The sequence below is a fragment of the Haliotis rufescens genome, unplaced genomic scaffold (genome assembly GCF_023055435.1).
Source record: "Haliotis rufescens isolate VD_foot unplaced genomic scaffold, xgHalRufe1.0.p SCAF_90, whole genome shotgun sequence".
NCBI lineage: Eukaryota > Metazoa > Mollusca > Gastropoda > Lepetellida > Haliotidae > Haliotis > Haliotis rufescens.
The window spans coordinates 716,009-735,696 of NW_025964384.1; the positions used below are offsets into that span (position 1 = coordinate 716,009).

Genomic DNA, 19,688 nt, shown 5'->3' on the forward strand with positions numbered 1-19,688 from the left:
ATTGGAGTAAGCAGTGGATTTTTCCGGGCTAGGGCTTGGTTTCTGGGGCTAATATTGTTTTTTTTATTAAGTTTTCGATTAGAAAGTTGATTGGGACGCGGCCCAGAAGTTTAGGATAAGTTGTTCCCTACGTAGTTTAAGTGGCATTTCTCCTGTTAAGGCCTGGAGTGAGGTGGAGGAGGTGCTATGTTGAGTTCGTGTGATTAGTTTTAGGGCCTGATACTTGATTGAGTCTAGTTTTTTTAATAAGAGAGTTGTTGAGGGTGTCGTAAATGGCATTGCCATAGTCTTGTTTGGATCTAATTAGTGATATATAGAGTGAGAGGAGGGTGTTTTAGAGGCCCCCCAGTTGGAGCCGGTTAGGCATCTTAACGTGTTTAGGTCTTTGCTGCTGCATCTGGTTACTAGGTTTTTAATGTGAGCACCCCAGGTGAAATGTTTATCGAAGGTTAATCCTAAGAATTTGGTTTGTTTTTTAAATTTGATTGGTTTGTTGTTTAGTTGGAGGTTTAGGGAGGCGGGTTGCATACTTTTGTGTTTAAATACTATTCCTGTGTTTTTGTCTTAGTTTAGGGAGAAGCCCCATTTGTCAGCCCATTTTTGTATTTTATTTAGAGATTTTTTTGGGTAAGTTTTGGGCCATTTTAATGCTTTTAGTGCGGATCCAGAGGGCTCCATCATCCGCGAATTTTGACGTGTTTACTTTGGGGGATAGTCCCTCGAATAGATCGTTAATCATAATATTGAAGAGTGTGGGGCTTAGGATGCTGCCCTGGTGAGTGCCATTTTCTAGGGGACATTGGTCCGATAGCGTTTGGTCTATGCCCACGGTCAGTTTGCGGTTTGTTAGGAAACTTTGGATGTAGTTAATTATTTGACCTTTAAGACCTATTTTTGTAGTTTTTGTATTAGCCCGTTATGCCAAAACATGTCGTATGCTTTGGAGAAGTCTAGAAAGATGCCTGTAGTATAATGTTTGTTAAGTTGGCCTGTTTTAATGTCCTGCTCTAGTCGGGCGAGGTTATCTCAGGTTGAGCGTCCAGGAGTGAAACCGTATTGGTCTGGAATTATTATGTTGTTTTGTTCTAAGTAGTGTTGTTGCCTGTTTTTTGCCATTGATTCCATTACTTTGCATAAGTTAGAGGTTAGGGAGATTGGTCTGTATGAATTAGCCTGGTCAGATGGTTTATTGGGTTTTGGGATTGGTATGACCAAGGCTTGTTTCCAAGGTGATGGGACCTGTCCGTTAAGATATATGAGGTTATAGAGTTTTAGAAGAGTTTGGAGTAGTTTGGGTGATAGTTGTTTAATTATCTGGTATGAAGTAAGGTCTTAGTCTGGGGCTGTGCCCTTTTTCCTATTTCCTATTTTGTAGGACATGGAGTAGTTCTTCCATTGTAAAAGGGAGATTTATTTCTAGGTTATTATCTTTTGGCTCTTTGGTAAATTTGGTTTCTGATTTTAGTTGTTCCTGGAATTTTTGGTTAAAGTTGCTGTTACTACTGACGGCCGAGAAGTTATTTGCTAGGTTATTAGCTTTTTGAGTGGGGTTTGTTGAATTGTTAATGTTTATTGTTTGCGCCAAACTGTTCTGGCGTCTGTATGATGGTTATTTCCTTCGCAAAAAAAATTCCAGTCTCTAGTTTTAGCCGTTTTAACTAAGCTTTGTACTTTGTGATTTAGTTCGTGTGCTATTTTTAGGTGTTTGAAGTCACGTTTGGCCTTATTGAATGCGGATTTGCGTTTACGTCTAGTTTGTTCTATCTCCTCGTCCCACCAAGGACCCGAGGTTTTGCCTATGTTGGTTGGTTTGAAAGGAATGGAATTTTTAGCTGCGTTTATTATATAGTCAGTTAGGTTTTTACAGTAGATTTCGAGGTCGTTACTTTCTAGGTCAGCTAGGTTAGCCTTGTTGCAAATTTCCTGAAATTTGTCCCAGTCGGCTTTGTTGTAGTGAAATTTAGGTGTCTGGTTTTGGGATGTTTACGTCGCCAAAAGTTATATTTATGGAGAAGTGGGCACTACCTAGTGGTACTCCGTGTACTTCCCATTGAATACTTTGGGCTAAATCTTGGGTGCATAAGTCGCTAGCCGACATTTTGTGGTGTATTCTGTCGTATCTAGTAGGTTGGTTGTTATTTAGTGGTATTAGGTCATTTTGTTCTATCCATTCTGAGATTAGTTTTCCGTGTTTATCTATTTTATCTTCTATACCCCAGGTAGGGTAACCGGTGGTGGGCATTAAAGTCTCCTAGGAAGATTGGAGATTTATTGCCTATTTGGAGGTGGGTGTTTAAATCCTCAGGTTTGACCTGTTTTTCTACCCCGTGGTATATATATAATGACAATTAAGCAAGCTGAGCACAGGTGTAATTTGGATTAATTTCACACTTGACGCTATGAGAAGGATCGATGAGACACAAGACTTGTAGTTTAGCTAAAACATTTCTCAATTTAAATTCAGTGTGATCGGATAATCAAATTAGCGTATTGTAAGACGATGAAACCAAACATTAATGGTATCAACTCAAGTTTGGCTGCAGGAAGGTGTTTTTCTTGCAAAAACATGGACATGTGCATATGTTAAGTTACGAAAACCTAAGTGGTACCTCCGATGTAAGTACATGTAGTATATGAGTAACAGTTCTAAGACTGATCTAATGTTTAACAGACAAGGGTCTGCATAGAATAAAATGTCAAAACATAATTGAGAAAGTTAAAAAGACATTTTTAAAATTCACATTACAATAAATGTGAACATAAACTAGTGTCCAAAAGAAACGATACCACCTGTTTGCAACGACATAAAAGAAAAACTAAACAATGCAGAAGTTTAGGATTGGTGTTATGCTTTTGAGAAATCCATTCACAACATCTGTACAAAAATTTCATTTCAATAAAATCTGTACAACCAATATGACAAGCCTTTAAAGATGGGTGGGGTCGAAAAATGAACATTTCGTTAGAGCACTGATCACAGAAACAACGCGAAATGTCACACCACACGTCTCAAAGTCAAGTCAGTAGCGGGTATGTCCACCGTGAGCATCAATACATGCCAGAACACGCCTACGGACTGATGACGTCAAACGTCTGATGACGTTGGGAGTGATGCGTTGCCATTCCTCGAGGAGACATCGTTCCAAGTCCTGGACGTTGACTGGAGGCACACGGCGACGTCGGATTTGCCGATCGAGGTGGTCCCATAAGTGCTCGATGGGATTCATGTCCGGTGAACATGCGGGCCATGGCAAAACCTGTTCTTTGGCGTTGGCAAGGAAGTTCTGTGTCAATCTTGCTGTGTGTGGCCTTGCATTGTCATGTTGGAAAAGGAGTCCACGAGGCTGTTGCTGAATAAAGGGCACCACAACAGGCCGTAGGATGTCATCAAGATAACGCTGTGCATTCAGGTTTCCACGAATTACGACAAGCATCGTTTTGACGTCACCACATATGCCACCCCAAACCATTAACCCTCCACCTCCAAACGGCCGGACCTGTTGGATACAGTTAGGCGCCAAACGTTCACCAAATCGTCGGTATACAAGCTGCCGTCCATCGTTTCTGAAGATGAGGAATCTGCTCTCATCAGAGAACATAACACGTGCCAAGTCCCGCCGTTGCCAACGTCGACCTCGCCTGGCCCAGATCAGTCTGTTGTTCCGGTGTCGAGGCGTCAGGAGCGGTCCGCGGTAGGGATGACGTGGCCGGATACCATACTGCCGTAGTCTCCTGTAGACGATCTGTCGACTGATCCTGTGTCCCAGTGCTGTAGCCGCCGTGGACGTCGCTGTTACGGTGCGGTTCCTCAGGTGTATTACCCGGATGTAACGATCTTCACGGGGCGTGGTTACTCGTGGTCTTCCACTCCTGGGCCTGTCTGACGTCTGACCTGTCTGACGTAACCGCTGCATCAACCTGGTGATAGTGATGCGTGCGCAGCCCAACCTTCTGGCGACGTCGACGTGTGACGCTCCTTGTTGGACCATTCCAACGGCTCTCTCTCTCTCGATAGCTGTCAAACGTGGCATATCTTGTGTTCTTTTTGTTGCTGTGATATCAACGTGTCTGATCAGCCGTTTTATACAGTTTTTCTGCACGTGCAGAACATGCTAGAGAGGGAAATGTCACTTTCACGAAATTTACTTTTTTTCCCGGAAGTGATCATGTGTTCCCGGTATTTTTTATCGACTATGCTGTGTTTGGGATGTGCAATACGAATTGGCATGTTTTCATACTAGACAATTCACTTAGTAAAAAACAATTTTGAAAATAAGTTGGTATCGTTTCTTTTGGACACTAGTTTATCTGTGAGTCGTGAAATATATTTTTTTTACATTTCTTGGGGGTGGCGGGGAAAGAGAGACTAAAAGGAGTTTGTGTGTTTTTATAGGTTTAGAATTTTAGGGTTTATTGGCAGCTTGTTTGTTGTACTTTTATTTTTAAATGCGGCCAAGTAGGCCTGTTTTGATTAGATATATGCCTTGTGCTTTAAAGGTTTGTAAGTCATTTAGGGGGTTCAGTACAGTTGCTAGTGTCATTTGATTGTTGCAATTTAGTGTGGATTGGAGTGTTGTTCTGTGTTGCTGGTAATGTGTGTAATATAGTATTACGTGTTCGGGCGTTTCTTTTAAGTTGCAGTGGGGGCATTTAACAGTTTGGTGTCTTTTAATTTTGTGCAGGTGGGAGTTTAACTTAGTGTGGCGTGTTTGTAGTTTAGTTATTACTGTCATTTTTTTATGATGGATTTTTGTTTTTTTGATTGAATTTTGTAGCAGGTCTTTTAGTTTGCAATCAGATTTCTGATAGTTATTTTGCCACTTTTGGACGATTTTTTTCCTTTGTGATACTTTTAATTTCGTTTTTTGATATTGGTAGGTTGATGCTTACTTCTTCTAATTTTAGGGTTGATTTGGCTGCTTTGTCTGCGTGTTCGTTGCCAAACACTCCAACGTGGGCAGGGATCCAAACTATTTCTTTGTCTTTACCTAGTTTACGTAGATTCTTGGCGCTTTTAATTATCTGTTGTATTAGTATGGGGTGTTTTTTTTTGTTTTGTTTTTTTATGGCCTGGAGCCCACTTAATGAGTCTGAAAGGATTAGGTTGTTTTGGTGTCTATTTATTTGATCGCTGTGCAGGGCTGTTACTATCCCCATTAATTCGGCTGTGAAAATGGATTGATTATTTGGGAGCCTATATGATTGTGTTTCTTGTGGGGGTTTGGTGATATGGATGCTGAATCCTGTGGGTTTTGAGCCCTGGTCAAAGGACCCGTCTGTGTAAATGTGACACCAATTCGGCCATTTTTCTTGAATGTATGTTGCGCCTGTTAGTGCCTGTAGCGATATGCGCGGTGGGCCCATGCTGAGTGCGTGTGATTATCTTGAGTGCCTGATATTGAATTAATTTAGTTTATCGCTTAATGAGGAGTTTAAGGTGTTGTTTATTTGGCATCCATAGTCTAATTTGATCTTATTATTGATTTGTAAAGTGAAAGTAGGGTCTCCTTGGAGGCCCCCCAGTTGGAGCCTGTCAGGCAGCGTAGTGTTTTGGGCTTTAGTGCATCTATTTGTTAAGTTTGTAATGTGAGCACCCCAGGTGAGGTGTTCATCAAAGATTAGTCCAAGGAATTTGGTTCCTTTTTGGAATTGTATGGGTTTTTTGTTTAGTTGTAGTTTGGTTTATTTTGCACGCATATTTCTGTGTTTGAATACTATCCCTGTGTTTTTTTCGGCATTTAGTGAGAAACCCCATTTACTTGCCCATATTTGAATTTAATTTAATGCATTCTGCAGTAATTTTTTAGCCATATTTATGTATCTGGTGCGGACCCAGAGGGCTCCATCATCCGCGTATTTGGAAGTTTGAATTTTATTGGGTATTCCCTCAAATAGGTCATTAATCATAATGTTGAAAAGTGTTGGGCTTAGAATGCTACCTTGGGGTGTGCCATTTTCTAAGGGACACTGGTCCGATAGCGTTTGGTCAATACTCACGGTTATTTTGCGATTAGTTAGGAAGTATTGGATAAAGTTTATTATTTGGCCTTTAAGTCCTGCCTTTTCAAGTTTTTGTATTGAGATCAAACAAGCTATACAAACTTTTATTAATGGGGAAGTCAAAAGCATTTACTCACTTAATTAGGGATTATAAATATAGTAATACTAATAACTGTTGGTAAAGGGGGGTTGCGTTTGTTGTAACACAGGAAGTGGAATGCCATGTAGTAAATACATTGTACTAACAGTGTCACAATTATGTTTTGCCCCGTCTACGCAACCTGCCATTATCTAATTATTTGGAATAATCCTTTCCCGAGTTTCTTTCAATTAAAAACGACTAATTTCCTACGAAGAGGTCTGTGATCTAAAAGGACAATCATTATGTTTTCATAAACATAGACACACTTGGTGCGGTCTGGTCTGGTTAGTAACTGACCACCTGCTGATTACAAATGTCAATATACCGGGTCAGTAAACTGACCATTACATTGATTGACCGATGTGTGACGTCTACTACTTGTATTCATCGAACAGTTGTAACACGTTTAGATCAAATCATTCGTTTTCCACCAAGAATTTAATATTTGGAGGCCTCTAAACGCGTAAACACCCCCAGCGCCAACATTAAATCCTTTCACAGAGTGGCTTCCAAACTAAATCTTACTAGTCTCCCCTTTGAATACATCAATAACACATTAAAAGAAATCTCAAAATAGAAACCACAACAACCTACGCCTAAACAAAACTTAATCCCCAAACTCGAAACTCTCTAAATAATGAAAGGACTACACATATTACAGTGGAATGCCAATGGACTGGCCGCCCACGGCCATGAATTAAAAATAATGTTACGGAAAAACCTAGGTCCTCATATCATATGCGTTCAGGAAACCCACTTTCCCCAAAATCTAAATTCACCCTACCTAATTATAACTCGGTAAGACTCGACAGAGTTAAATCACGCCCAGGCAGAGCAGGCGGTTGCCTGATCATATATATCAGGGAGGACATAAACCATAAAAAAATACCAATTAAAACCTCAAATCTTGAAGCTAATGGTATACAAATAACTCATCACAACCAAAAAATAAACATTGTAAACATATACAACTGGATAGTAAAACAAATTAAACCTGAAGACTTAGAAACCCTAAATCAGCTAAGCCATAAATCCACCATCTTTTTAGGGGACTTTAACGCCTACCACCCCTCCTGCGGTGTTCAAGATTAAAACAGACCAAAACGGCAAACTCATAGCCGAATGGATAGAACAAAAAAAACTAATACTACTAAATAACAACCAACCAACTAGATATGATAAAATTAATCAAAATATGTCAGCTATAGACCTAACAATCTGTACCCCTGATCTCGCCCAAAGCACTTTGTGGGAAGTGCATGAAGAGCCACTCGGCAGCGACCACTTTCCAATCCACTCAACCATAGGAAACATAAATATCCAAACCCCAAATGAACCCCAAGAACCAAAATTCAATTACAACACGGCAGACTGGGACAAATTCATAGCACTATGCAAACAGATCAACCCAGCGGATCTCGAAAATAAACACCCCGAACAATACTGCCAAAACTTAACAGAATGCATAATCAACATAGCAAAAAAACACTATCCCCTTCACAACACCAATAATAGGCAAAACCACAGTACCCTGGTGGACCGAGGAAATAAAAAAAATAGGAAAAAACGGAAAAGAGCATTTAATATAAAGCTAAACGAGACAACACATATCTAAAGATGGCACATCAATTAAACCATGATGTACAAAGCTTAGTCAAAGCGGCAAAAGCCAAAAACTGGAAACAATTCTGCGAAGAAATAAACCATCACACAAACGCAAGAACAGTATGGCGCAAAATACACGCAATCCGAGGCATTAAACGAACAAAAAAAATAAAATAACTCGACAAACCCTAAACAAAAAGCAAATAACCTCGCAGACCACTTCTCAGCCATTAGTAGTAATAGTAACTTCCCTGAGGAATTCCAAAAACCAACAAAAAATCAAAATAAATTCTTCAAAATATCCAAAGATGATAACCTAGAAATTAACCAACAATATACACTACAGGAACTACTCCATGTGCTAAATAATAGAAAAAAGGAACAGCCCCAGGACTTGACCTTACCTCATACCAAATAATTTAACAGCTCCCCCAAAATCTTCTGGAATCACTACTTAAACTATACAATCTCATATACCAAAACAGCCAGGTTCCTACTTCTTGGAAAGAGGCATTGGTCCTCCCAATACCAAAGCCGAACAAACCAGCAAACGAAGCAAACTTCTACAGACCAATCTCCCTAACCTCAAACTTATGTAAAATCATGGAGGCAATGGTCAAAAACAGACTCCAACACTATCTAGACCAAAACAATATAATAAACCAAGATCAAAGTGGATTCACCCCAGGCCGATCAACCTTAGACAACCTCCCCCGATTAGAACAAGACATCAAAACGGGCCAACTAAACCGACAATACACAATAGGCATATTATTAGACTTCTCTAAAGCTTTCGATATGGTATGGCATAACGGGCTAATACAAAAACTAAAAAAGGCAGGATTTAAAGGCCAAATAATAAACTATATCCAAGACTTCCTAACTAATCGCAAAATAACCGTGGGTATCGACCAAACGCTATCGGACCAGTGTCACTTAGGAAATGGCACACCCCAAGGTAGCATTCTAGGCCCAACACTTTTCAACATTATGATTAATGACCTATTTGAGGGAATACCCAATAAAATTCAAACTTCCAAATACGCGGATAATTGGTGTCACATTTACACAGACGGGTCCTTTGACCCGGGCTCAAAACGCACAGGATTCGGCATAAGGTTTTAACGTTTTTTAACTTTGGACAATCTATACAAAAATGGGTAAAGGTATTTTTTAGCGATATTAAATCTAGTGTTCTCGTAAATGGTTTTGGCTCAGCTACCTTTATTTAACATTTCTAGAGGTTGTCGTCAGGGGGACCCTTTATCCCCTTATCTGTTTATCCTTTGTGCGGAAATATTAGCAATTATGATAAGAAACAATGCAAATATAAAAGGAATTAAGGTAGATAATATTGAATACCTATTGAATCAGTTTGCTGATGACACATCATGCGTCTTAGATGGTTCAGAACGCAGTTTACAATCAGTGCTACAAGTACTTACATTTTTTGCAAGATTCTCCGGACTTAAAGTCAATGTCGATAAAACAAGAATTATTTGGTTTGGTTCCAAAAAACGCAGTAGAATGAAAATATGCCATAATTGGAAACTAAATTGGGATCAAGGTAACTTTGAACTCCTTGGGATAAAAATCGACATAGACTTGGAAAACATGATAGATTCTAATTACAAAGAGAAGTTGATCATGAGCCACTGTGAGACACTCGTGCATATCTGGTCTGTCCGAAACCTATCACCTCTTGGAAGGATCACTGTATTAAAATCTCTAATCATTCCAAAACTAAACCATCTTTTTGCTTCTATACCTAACCCCCCAGAAAAGGTAATTGAAAAATTTAAAAAAAAATGCTTTAGATTTATATGAGGAAATAAACCAGATAAAATAAAAAGAACTCAACTCACCTGCGGTGTGAAAGATGGAGGATTAAATGCTCCGAAACTTAAAGAAATTATACAGTCTAAAAAAATCACAGTAATGAAACGATATTATAAACAGACATCTAAATGGTGCAAATTATTCAAAGCCAATTTACCGAAACTAGGTTCTGCAGAAATATTTGAATATAATTGTTCGAATCTTAAAGATACTCTCAGTCCGTTGATTCGTAATACGTTTTACAGCGATCTTCTCTCAGCCTGGTGGGATTTTACATCCATTGTCAACACATCTAAGTTAGTTCACTATACAAATTGGAGCGAAAGTGGTGTACACTATGTCTATGACCTTTTGTGCAAAAACGGAAACTTTCTGTCCTATGAACAGTTTAGAGACAAATACAACGTGAACAAACTTTCTAAGATATAGAGGAATAATAAGCACACTAAAACAGTATTGCTCAATACACTTTGTCGACTTTAAGGACATACAGACCTTTCAAAAGCCATTCAAACCTACATATCTGTCTGAACTACTGAATGGCAATAGCCAGTCATACTACAGAACCTTGATGAAAAAAAATAATGTCAATAACCAACATTGTGCAAAATGGAACCATATTTTAGAAAACGTTCTAGATTTATGTGTGTGGCATACTTATAACCATTTACCATTCCGATGCACAAAAGATACTGAACTACAATGGTTCCAGTATAAAGTATTACATCATATACTACCAACAAACAGTAGACTTTTTTAAATGCGACTAGTTGATTCGGAGACATGTAGTTTATGTTCAAATAGTATAGAATCTGTTTCCCATGCACTGGCAGACTGTAGCAAAGTGAAACCAATATGGCGAAAACTGGAAGAGTGGCTATCAGATAAGATTCAAGTTAAGCTCATATTAACAAGAAAAAACATTCTGCTTTGATTCGATCAGCGACACAACGATCCTATAAATGTAATGATCTTACTTTGCAAATTCGTGATTTTTAATAGTAACGATAAATTCTACAAGTTATGGTCATCTTGTCATCTTGTCATCTTTTGTTTCCCACACAATAATTCTGCTTTAACTTTTGTTTACTGCCTATGTATTACATTGTATAGCCCATGTGTAAAAATGCAACAGAAATAAAAAGTTATAAAAAAAAGAATAAAAAGAAAAAAGGATTCGGCACCCATATCAACAAATCCCGAAAAGAAACACAATCATATAGGCTCCCAAAAAATCAATCCATTTTCACAGCCGAATTAATGGGGATAGTCACAGCCCTGCACAGCGATCAAATAAATAGACACCAAAAACCCTTATCCTTTCAGACTCATTAAGTGGGCTCCAGGCCATAAAAAACAAAAACACAAAAAAAACGCCCAAAACTAATACAACAGATAATTAAAAGCGCCAAAAATCTACGTAAACTAGGTAAAGACAAAGAAATAGTTTGGATCCCTGTCCACGTTGGAGTATTTGGCAACGAACACGCAGTCAAAGCAGCCAAATCAGCACTAAAATTAGAAGAAGTAAGCATCAACCTACCAATATCAAAAAACAAAATTATAAGTATCACAAAGGAAAATATCTTCCAAAAGTGGCAAAATAACTATCAGAAATCTGATTGCAAACTAAAAGACCTGCTACAAAATTCAATCAAAAAAACAAAAATCCATCATAAAAAAATGACAGTAATAACTAAACTACAAACACGCCACACTAAGTTAAACTCCCACCTGCACCAAATTAAAAAAACACCAAACCGTTAAATGCCCCCACTGCAACTTAAAAGAAACGCCCGAACACGTAATACTATATTGCACACATTACCAGCAACACAGAACAACACTCCAATCCACACTGAATGCAACAATCAAATGACACTAGCAACTGTACTGAACCCCCTAAATGACTTACAAACCTTTAAAGCACAAGGCATATATCTAATCAAAACAGGCCTACTTGGCCGCATTTAAAAATAAAAGTACAACAAACAAGCTGCCAATAAACCCTAAAATTCTAAACCTATAAAAACACACAAACTCCTTTTAGTCTCCCCCCCCCATTTGGCCAAGAGTGGATGTGGAGAGTATGCGAAAAAGGGCTCCACTTTGTATTGATATAAACATATTTGATGATACATCTGTGTGTGTTAAAGTTGAATTTGACAGCCCGGGCCAAGTCGGACCCAATACTTATTCAGTAAAAGTGTTTGACTTTAACGGATCAGTTTTCTTTAAATGCTATGTACTGTGATATTGTGAAGTGGTATATAGGTACATATAATACTAGTCTATGGATGTAAACACATTTGAAGATACATCTGTGTGTTTAAAGTTGATTTTGACAGCCCGGGCCAAGTCGGACCGAGCACAAGCCAAACACTTCTGATAGAGACTATGTTGAGAATGTAGAGTGAAAAGGGCTTCACTTTGAGCACCTTGTTTTCATTAGTTTCGAATTTCTTTAATTTTGTTAATGTCAGATCTACCTCTGGCTTCACCAGTTGCCAAGGCGGTGAGGAGAAATATTTCATGATGTACATTTGCAGAAGAAATGGCAGTTTTTACCCTTATTCCAAGAGGAGGAATAAGAGAAGATTTGTTTTAGTAAAGTTCTTCATAAAGGGGATGAAAAACACAATCGTATGCAGGATTAGATACATTTGAAGATAATTTTGTAATATATTGTAACGATAACTTCATACGTCGGAGTGTAAGTGATGGCTCATCAGCCTCTACATATAAACTGTTAATCGGAGATGTTCTGAAGGATCCAAGGCAGAGCCTTAGTCCTTGGTTGTGAATAGAATCCAGTATTCTTAGATTACTTCTGCATGCTCCTCCATACACGATGGAGCCGTTATCAAGTTTAGAACGGATGAGAGCTCTATATAATTGAAGGAGGGTCTCCTGATCACCTCCCCACTTTGAATTTGAAACGACTTTTAATAACTCTAGCGCTTTCAGGCATTTGGCTTTAAGATATTTTAGATGGGGTTTAAATGTCAAGTAGCTATAAAAAGCAAGTCCTAAGTACCATGTGCAATCCAATTAAGGTTCAGGATCTTGATGTGGCTTATATTTTCTACAAAAATGAATACAATTGGTCTTTGATTCAGAAAATGTAAAGCGATTTTCTAGCGACCTTTTTTGAATTTTATCTAGACATACTGCAGTTGTCTTTCGATAGTATGCACATTTTTGCCACGACAAGATATGTTAAAATCATCAACAAAAAGTAATCCATCAATTGAATCGCTTAAAACCCCAGAGAGGCGATTTATCTTAATACTTTATTACACATTGTAAAACACATTGTATATTTGTGATTAATTTTTGGTTTCTAAGTTCCATATTAATCATTTATTGATCATACGTTCCATGGTTTTGCAAACGCAGATGGTTAGGGAAATAGGTCGTTAATTTGAGGGATCAGTATGATCACGGCCAGGTTTTGGTATAGGAACCACTATGGCATTACACCACGAAGAAGCAACTTCAACAGATGTCCATATTTCATCTAAAATCAGAAGAAGGGTTTCTAAACATGGTTCTGGTAGGTGTTTCAGAAACTGATAGTGGATGTTATCAGATCCTGAAGCCGTGTCATGAGCTTGACCAAGAGCAGTATGGAGTTCATGTATGGAAAATGTTTCATTATTATCTTCTCCATTATGTGATTTAAAATAAATGGACTTCTTTTCTTCCTGCTATTGAAATTTTTGAAATCCGGGTACATAATTAGAAGAGGATGAATGTGTAGCCAACGATTCTTCAAGTTTATTTGCAATATCTGATTTATTAGTTAATTACTGATCCCCAATTTTACGATGGTGAATGGTAGATTGAGTGCCTTTTCCTTTGATTTTTTGGACCATGTTCCACTATTAGATATCGGTGTACATGAATTAATTTCTGAGACATAATTGCGCCATGATTTGCGTTTACTTTGTTTAAATGTTCGTCGTGCTTTAGCATTTAAAATTTTGAATTTATTTAAATTATGGACAAGAGGATGGCGACGGAAATAATGCTCGGCCTTTTTCCTAGCCTTCCTAGCGTGTTTGCAGTTATCATTAAACCATGGTTTACGTATGTGAGGAACTGCAGAGGATTTAGGGATACACATGTCAGGTTCAAAAAAGAGATCAGGCATAAGTGTTTGCGTGCAAAGAGCTTCATTTTAAAGCCCAGTTGGCTTTACTAAAATTCCATCTTGTTGATGATGGAAGAACATCAGATGGGGTCACAGGTGTGAGAAGTGTAGGAAAATTGTCACTTCCACAGAGGTCATCGTTGACTGACCAAGGTGTTATTACAAATTACGTCAGATGTTTCTACATTTCACTGCAGCTTGTTTACAGATTACAAAGCAGGTTATTACAATTTCCCACAACTGCTTCTCAGTATGAATGAGGACAATTGAGGAACTGACTTGGGGTTATTGTTTTTTTAACATGAAGTCGAACGAACACTTGAATTCGAATGTCTTTGGAATTTCTTTACTTCAAACGCTATTACAGTGAAACGCACTGACGTCTCAGAAGGAAATAGGCTTTTAATATGTTTCCTTTTTATAGGTATTTAAAATGGCATTTCTACTCATGCTAACCTAGCAGCCTAAAGACCTTGTCTTTTATTGTAAATGACTATCTTTCAGAGGCTGGTCCTTGAAGTTTCAATGACTCAACAATTATGGCTTCACAAATCAGCTTCGTCATCAGCCTAGCTTCCATTTCTGTAATACTAGGTAAGTGAAAGATTCACATATTTATTGCACTGTGGTTTGACTGTGCGAGCGTTTGGTCCGTCTTGGCCCCTGCGGGAGACTATAAGCAACTAATGCACAGATGTATCATGGAAAGTGTTTAGATATATATAATAGTATCATATCTACATAAATAACACTTTATAATTTCACAGATTTGGGTATTTAAAGCAAACAAGTTGTTCAAAGTGAAGCCTATTTATCCATATCCTCAACATAGTCAACATATGAATTGACATCACAAGTGTTCTATCCGACCTGGCCCGGTCTGTCAAAATCAACTTAAAGGTCACATAGTCACGATATGATACTGCCGAGATGACTTTTAGTTTTAATTCACTCACTACTTATAATAAAATGTGTGTATGTCAAAAACAAGTATTATATATCTACGAAAATTATATTCTATCAGTCACAATTCAGCAAAATTAAAGCAAACACATTGATAAAATAAAACCATTTCCCTCCCCATTCTCAACATTATCCCTAACTAACTTCCACTTTATTATGTAGTGTTTAAAGCCAAAACATAATTCGAAATATACTAGTATTTAAAGCAAAATCATAATTCGAAATATACGAGTTTTTAAAGCAAAAACATTATTCGAAATATACATCTACGACACGCATGAAACATTGGGGACCTTTTCTGACCCGGAATACCCTATAGGTGTATGTATTCAAACGAAAAGAGACTTGGCTATACCAACGGTTGTCAATATGTGTTTTTAATTGGGGATTATGGCGTTACGTGCGGTTTATTTATTCCATAACTTAATGGCCCACGGGACCCCAATATGTTTAAATACCCCGCCTTGTACACTGGAAAAACCTGATAGTTATTAGATGCATACCTGTTGAGAAAGATTCACAGTATATGCATATGTTTATGAGCAGTATGAAAGAATAACGGTGAATAGAGCTGCATACTGATAACAAGAATGAATACCCTAGGTCAGAATGAGTGAGTAAGTGAGTGAGTTAAAATTTAAGTCACATCGGCAATATTTCAGCCATAACGTGACTATCAATAGTTAATCATAATACATATATCGAAACTTATATAAAAACCTGTCAACGAAGGACAGTAAAGTATCTAGATTTATCACAGAAAAAGATATGAAACTAGTACGGAATCATAAAAGAGAATAGCACTATACATAACGATACAAGATAAAAACGGGCTATAGATCGTCAGCAACTGAAGGTAGACCACCATACTGGGGACCATGGGGACTTACAGTACCTTTGCTACCTGCATGGACCCCAGCAGGATTTACATCATCCCTTCAGCAACTGGCGAATGTATGCCAAGTTAGCCACAAGTAAACATACAAATATTCTACGTTTAAAACAGTAGTAGGCAGAAATATTCTTTGAATGACATGGACTTACGATATCCTCTCAGGGGGACAATAATTTTACACTACGTCAACCCCCTTTGAGGATACGGCCAGAAATAAACTCAGATACAATTTCATTCTACCAATTTTAAAAAGTCATTCATTTTATACAATACATATTATCAAAATGTATTGAACAATTCTATCTCTTTTAAAAACCCAATAACTAAATGAGAATTAATATTATAAAAAAAGATCCTTGAGAGATGATGATTTGAAATATTTATCCCTTGTGATGGCAAAATCAATACAGTCAAGCAGGCCATGCTTGACCGCGATTCTCTCATCACATGGGATACAAAAAGGAGGATCTTCGCCTTTCAACAAATATTCGTGAGTATATCTACTGTGACCAATACGACATCGTCGTAAAATGACCACTTCAAATCTGGACTGACTACCCAAGTAGGTGTAACCAATATTTGGTTTAATTTCATGTAATTTATTGATACATACTTTGGTGTACCACTTCTTTTGCATCAGATCACGGATGTAAGATCTAATTATAGGTTTATAATCACTGTATGGGATAAGAAGTGGTGTCACAGATTTGTTGAGTGCTGCTTTTGCAACAGCATCGGCCATTGTGTTACCAGTGATACCAACATGGCTTGGTGACCAACAAAAGACGATGTCGTACTGGCCAGTAGCAAGATCATTATGTAGTTCTATAATTTCACGTAAAAGTGGATGTTCACAAGATATATTTTTAATTGCCTGAAGACAGGAAAGTGAATCAGAAAAGATAATGAGCCGTTTATGTTTAGATTGAGTATTTATATTTTTTAGAGCAGTTAATATTGCCTGTGATTCTGCTGAAAAAATGAAACTGTCATTCGTTAATCTAGATGATATGGTTCTGGATCCAATGACAGTGGCGCTGGCAACAGCGTCACCATCCTTGGATCCATCTGTAAATATGGACTTGTAAGTATCATTATTATTCCTTAATTCATTATATTGTTGTTGATAAATTAGTTTATTTGTTTCAGATTTATTAAATTTGGTTAATGTGAGATCGACCTCTGGCCTTACCATTTGCCAAGGAGGTGGTGAAAACAGTTGAAAGGAAGCTATATCTTGCAGTTTAATATTAGCAGCAGACATGGCAGACTGGATTCTGAGTGGTGGTACAAGAGATGATTTTTTATTGTAAATATCTTTGTAAAGAGGATTAAAGACGCAATTAAAAGCTGGATTTGACTGCTTCGAATATAACTTAGTGACATATTGTAAAGATAATTCCAGACGGCGGCGTTGTTTAAGAGAAGGTTCATCCGCTTCTACATACAGACTGTGAATTGGAGACGTTCTAAAGGCTCCAAGGCAAAGCCTCAGGTCCTGATGATGGATAGTATCCAGTTTTTTAAAGTTACTTTTGCAGGCTCCACCAAAGACGATGGAGCCATAATCGAGTTTTGAACGGATCAATGACCTGTACAAGTGTAAGAGGGTTATTTGATTCCCTCCCCACTTTGAATTAGAAACTACTTTCAATAAATCGAGTGCCTTCGGACATTTAGCTTTAAGATAATTATTATGCGGAAGGAAAGTTAAATGACTATCGAAAATAAGGCCCAAGAACTTGGCCTCTTTTACAACTTTGATGGGGGTGCCATTTAAAAAAATAGTTCAGGGTCCTTATGCGGTTTTTATTTTCTGCAGAAATGTAGACAGTTAGTTTTTGATTTGGAAAATTTGAAACCGTTTTCGAGGGACCATTTATGAATTTTATTGAGACAGATTTGTAACTGCCTCTCTATTGTATGCATATTTTTTCCACGACAAGAAACATTAAAATCATCCACGAAAAGTGATCCATCTACTGAATCACTTAAAAGCTTTGAAAGACTATTTATTTCTATACTTAATAAAGTGACAGACAAAATACTGCCTTGTGGGACACCCTTATCCTGATGATAATGATCAGACAGGGTAGAACCCACGCGGACCTGAAATTGTCTGTCAGTTAAAAACTTGGAAATAAATTGAGGCAAACAGCCTCTCAATCCAAAATCATGTAAATCCTTTAAAATCCCGTGTTTCCACGTTGTGTCATACGCTTTTTCTAAATCGAAAAAGACAGACAATGGATATTAATGATTGCATTTTTCACAAATGATTCTAACCGTACTAAATGGTCAACGGTACTTCGATTCTTTCGAAAGCCACACGGAATATTTGTAATTAGATTATTTGATTCTAAGTACCATGTTAATCTATTGTTGACCATGCGTTTCATGGTTTTGCAAACGCAACTGGTCAATGAAATGGGTCTATAATTTGAAGGATCGCTGTGATCCCGTCCAGGTTTCGGTATGGGTACAACTATGGCATCAAGCCAAGAAGAAGGAAACTTACCTGATGTCCATATATCATCAAAAATTAACAAAAGGGTTTCTAAACACGGTTCTGGTAAGTGCTTCAGGAGTTGATTGTGTATATTATCAGCTCCTGTAGCAGTATCATGAGCTTGTCCAAAAGCAGTATGAAGTTAATGGATCGAAAATATTTCATTATAATCTTCCCCATTATCCGATTTAAAATTTAAAATTTTATTGGAATTGAGTGACATATTTTGAGGAAGAAGAATGTTTGGCTAACGTTTCACCTAGTTTATTTGCAATATCCGATTTATTAGTTAATAGTTCATCCCCAATCTTAAGATGCCAGATGCTACATTGAGAACCCTTACCTTTAACTTTCTGTATCATGTTCCATACCTTGGACATGGGCGTTCGTGAGTTTATTTTGGAAACATAATGTTGCCAAGATTGCCGTTTATTTTGTTTAAACGTACGCCTGGCTTGAGCATTTAAGATTTTATATTTATTCAAATTATTGGCCATAGGATGGCGACGGAAATAGTGCTCAGCCTTTTTCCGTGCCTTCCTAGCCTGTTTGCAGTCATTGTTAAACCATGGTTTACGGATGTGTGGATTTGTAGAGGACTTAGGAATACACTCATCAGCGATTTTGTTTAATTCATCAGAAAATAATTGTACAGGGTCAGTAGCGTCAAGAAACAGATCAGGTGTTAATTGGATGCAAGCATTCAAATAAAGGCCAGTTGGCCTTAGTAAAGTTCCATCTTGTTGGAGGAGGAACATCTGAAGGTAAGACAGGTTTTAAAATGGTTGGGAGATGATCATTGCCACAGAGGTCTTCGTGGACGGACCATTCAAATTCGTTTAATAAATCAGAGTGAGTGAGTGATAAATCAAGAGCAGAGTAGGTACCTGTACCGGGATGTAGATATGTGTTTGAACCATCATTATGGATACACAAGTCGTTGTTCAAAAGAATTTTTCCAAAATTCTTACCCTTATTATTTGTCTGAACAGGGCTTGGGGAGAAGATGGTGAAATATAGAGCGAACACAAAGTAAAAACTATGTGTAAGGTTACACGGACGGCTACAGCTTAAAGAGGAGTAGCAAGATGAACAGGGCTGTGGATAACGCCGTTTTTCATGAATATTGAAGAACCTCCAGTGGCTTTTGCACCTGGAGGTGAAAATATATTGTAGGAGGTATAACCTCTTATATCGAATTTATCAGTGTCTTTGTAATATGTTTCTTGTAGACATATCGCCGATGGTTTGATATCCTGAATTAAAAGTTGTAAATCATTATAATTATTCTGAAGTCCTCTACAGCTCCATTGAATTAAATGTGATGATTGAGTCACAGTGGCTCAATAGGTGATCTCTCACGTGAAGGGGAGAAGAAGAACTCCTACACTTATATATGACCCTTTGTTTGCTTATCATGACTGTATTGCCACCAAGTCACCCAGTTCTGGTTTAGTCAACCCTGCTAACAAGCATAGGTTTCAGGGGACCTATTTTAACTCTGAATCCAAAGAGGGTTGTATGGTGTAAGGTATGTGATGTGCTTTTACATTTCCAGCTTAGAATATTGTATCATAAA

At 37.8% G+C, this 19,688-nt stretch overlaps 1 protein-coding gene across 1 annotated transcript in view; it reads left to right on the forward strand.

Annotated features, from left to right (window-relative positions):
• The window catches only part of LOC124147162 (serine-rich adhesin for platelets-like), a 256,087-nt gene that overhangs the window by 48,891 nt on the left and 187,508 nt on the right, over positions 1-19,688 (forward strand). Inside the window, exon 2 of the mRNA XM_046517776.1 lies at positions 14,247-14,336. Within this exon, the coding sequence (XP_046373732.1) occupies positions 14,282-14,336 (55 nt within the window). The 5' untranslated portion in view covers positions 14,247-14,281. The remainder of the gene's footprint in view (positions 1-14,246; positions 14,337-19,688) is intronic.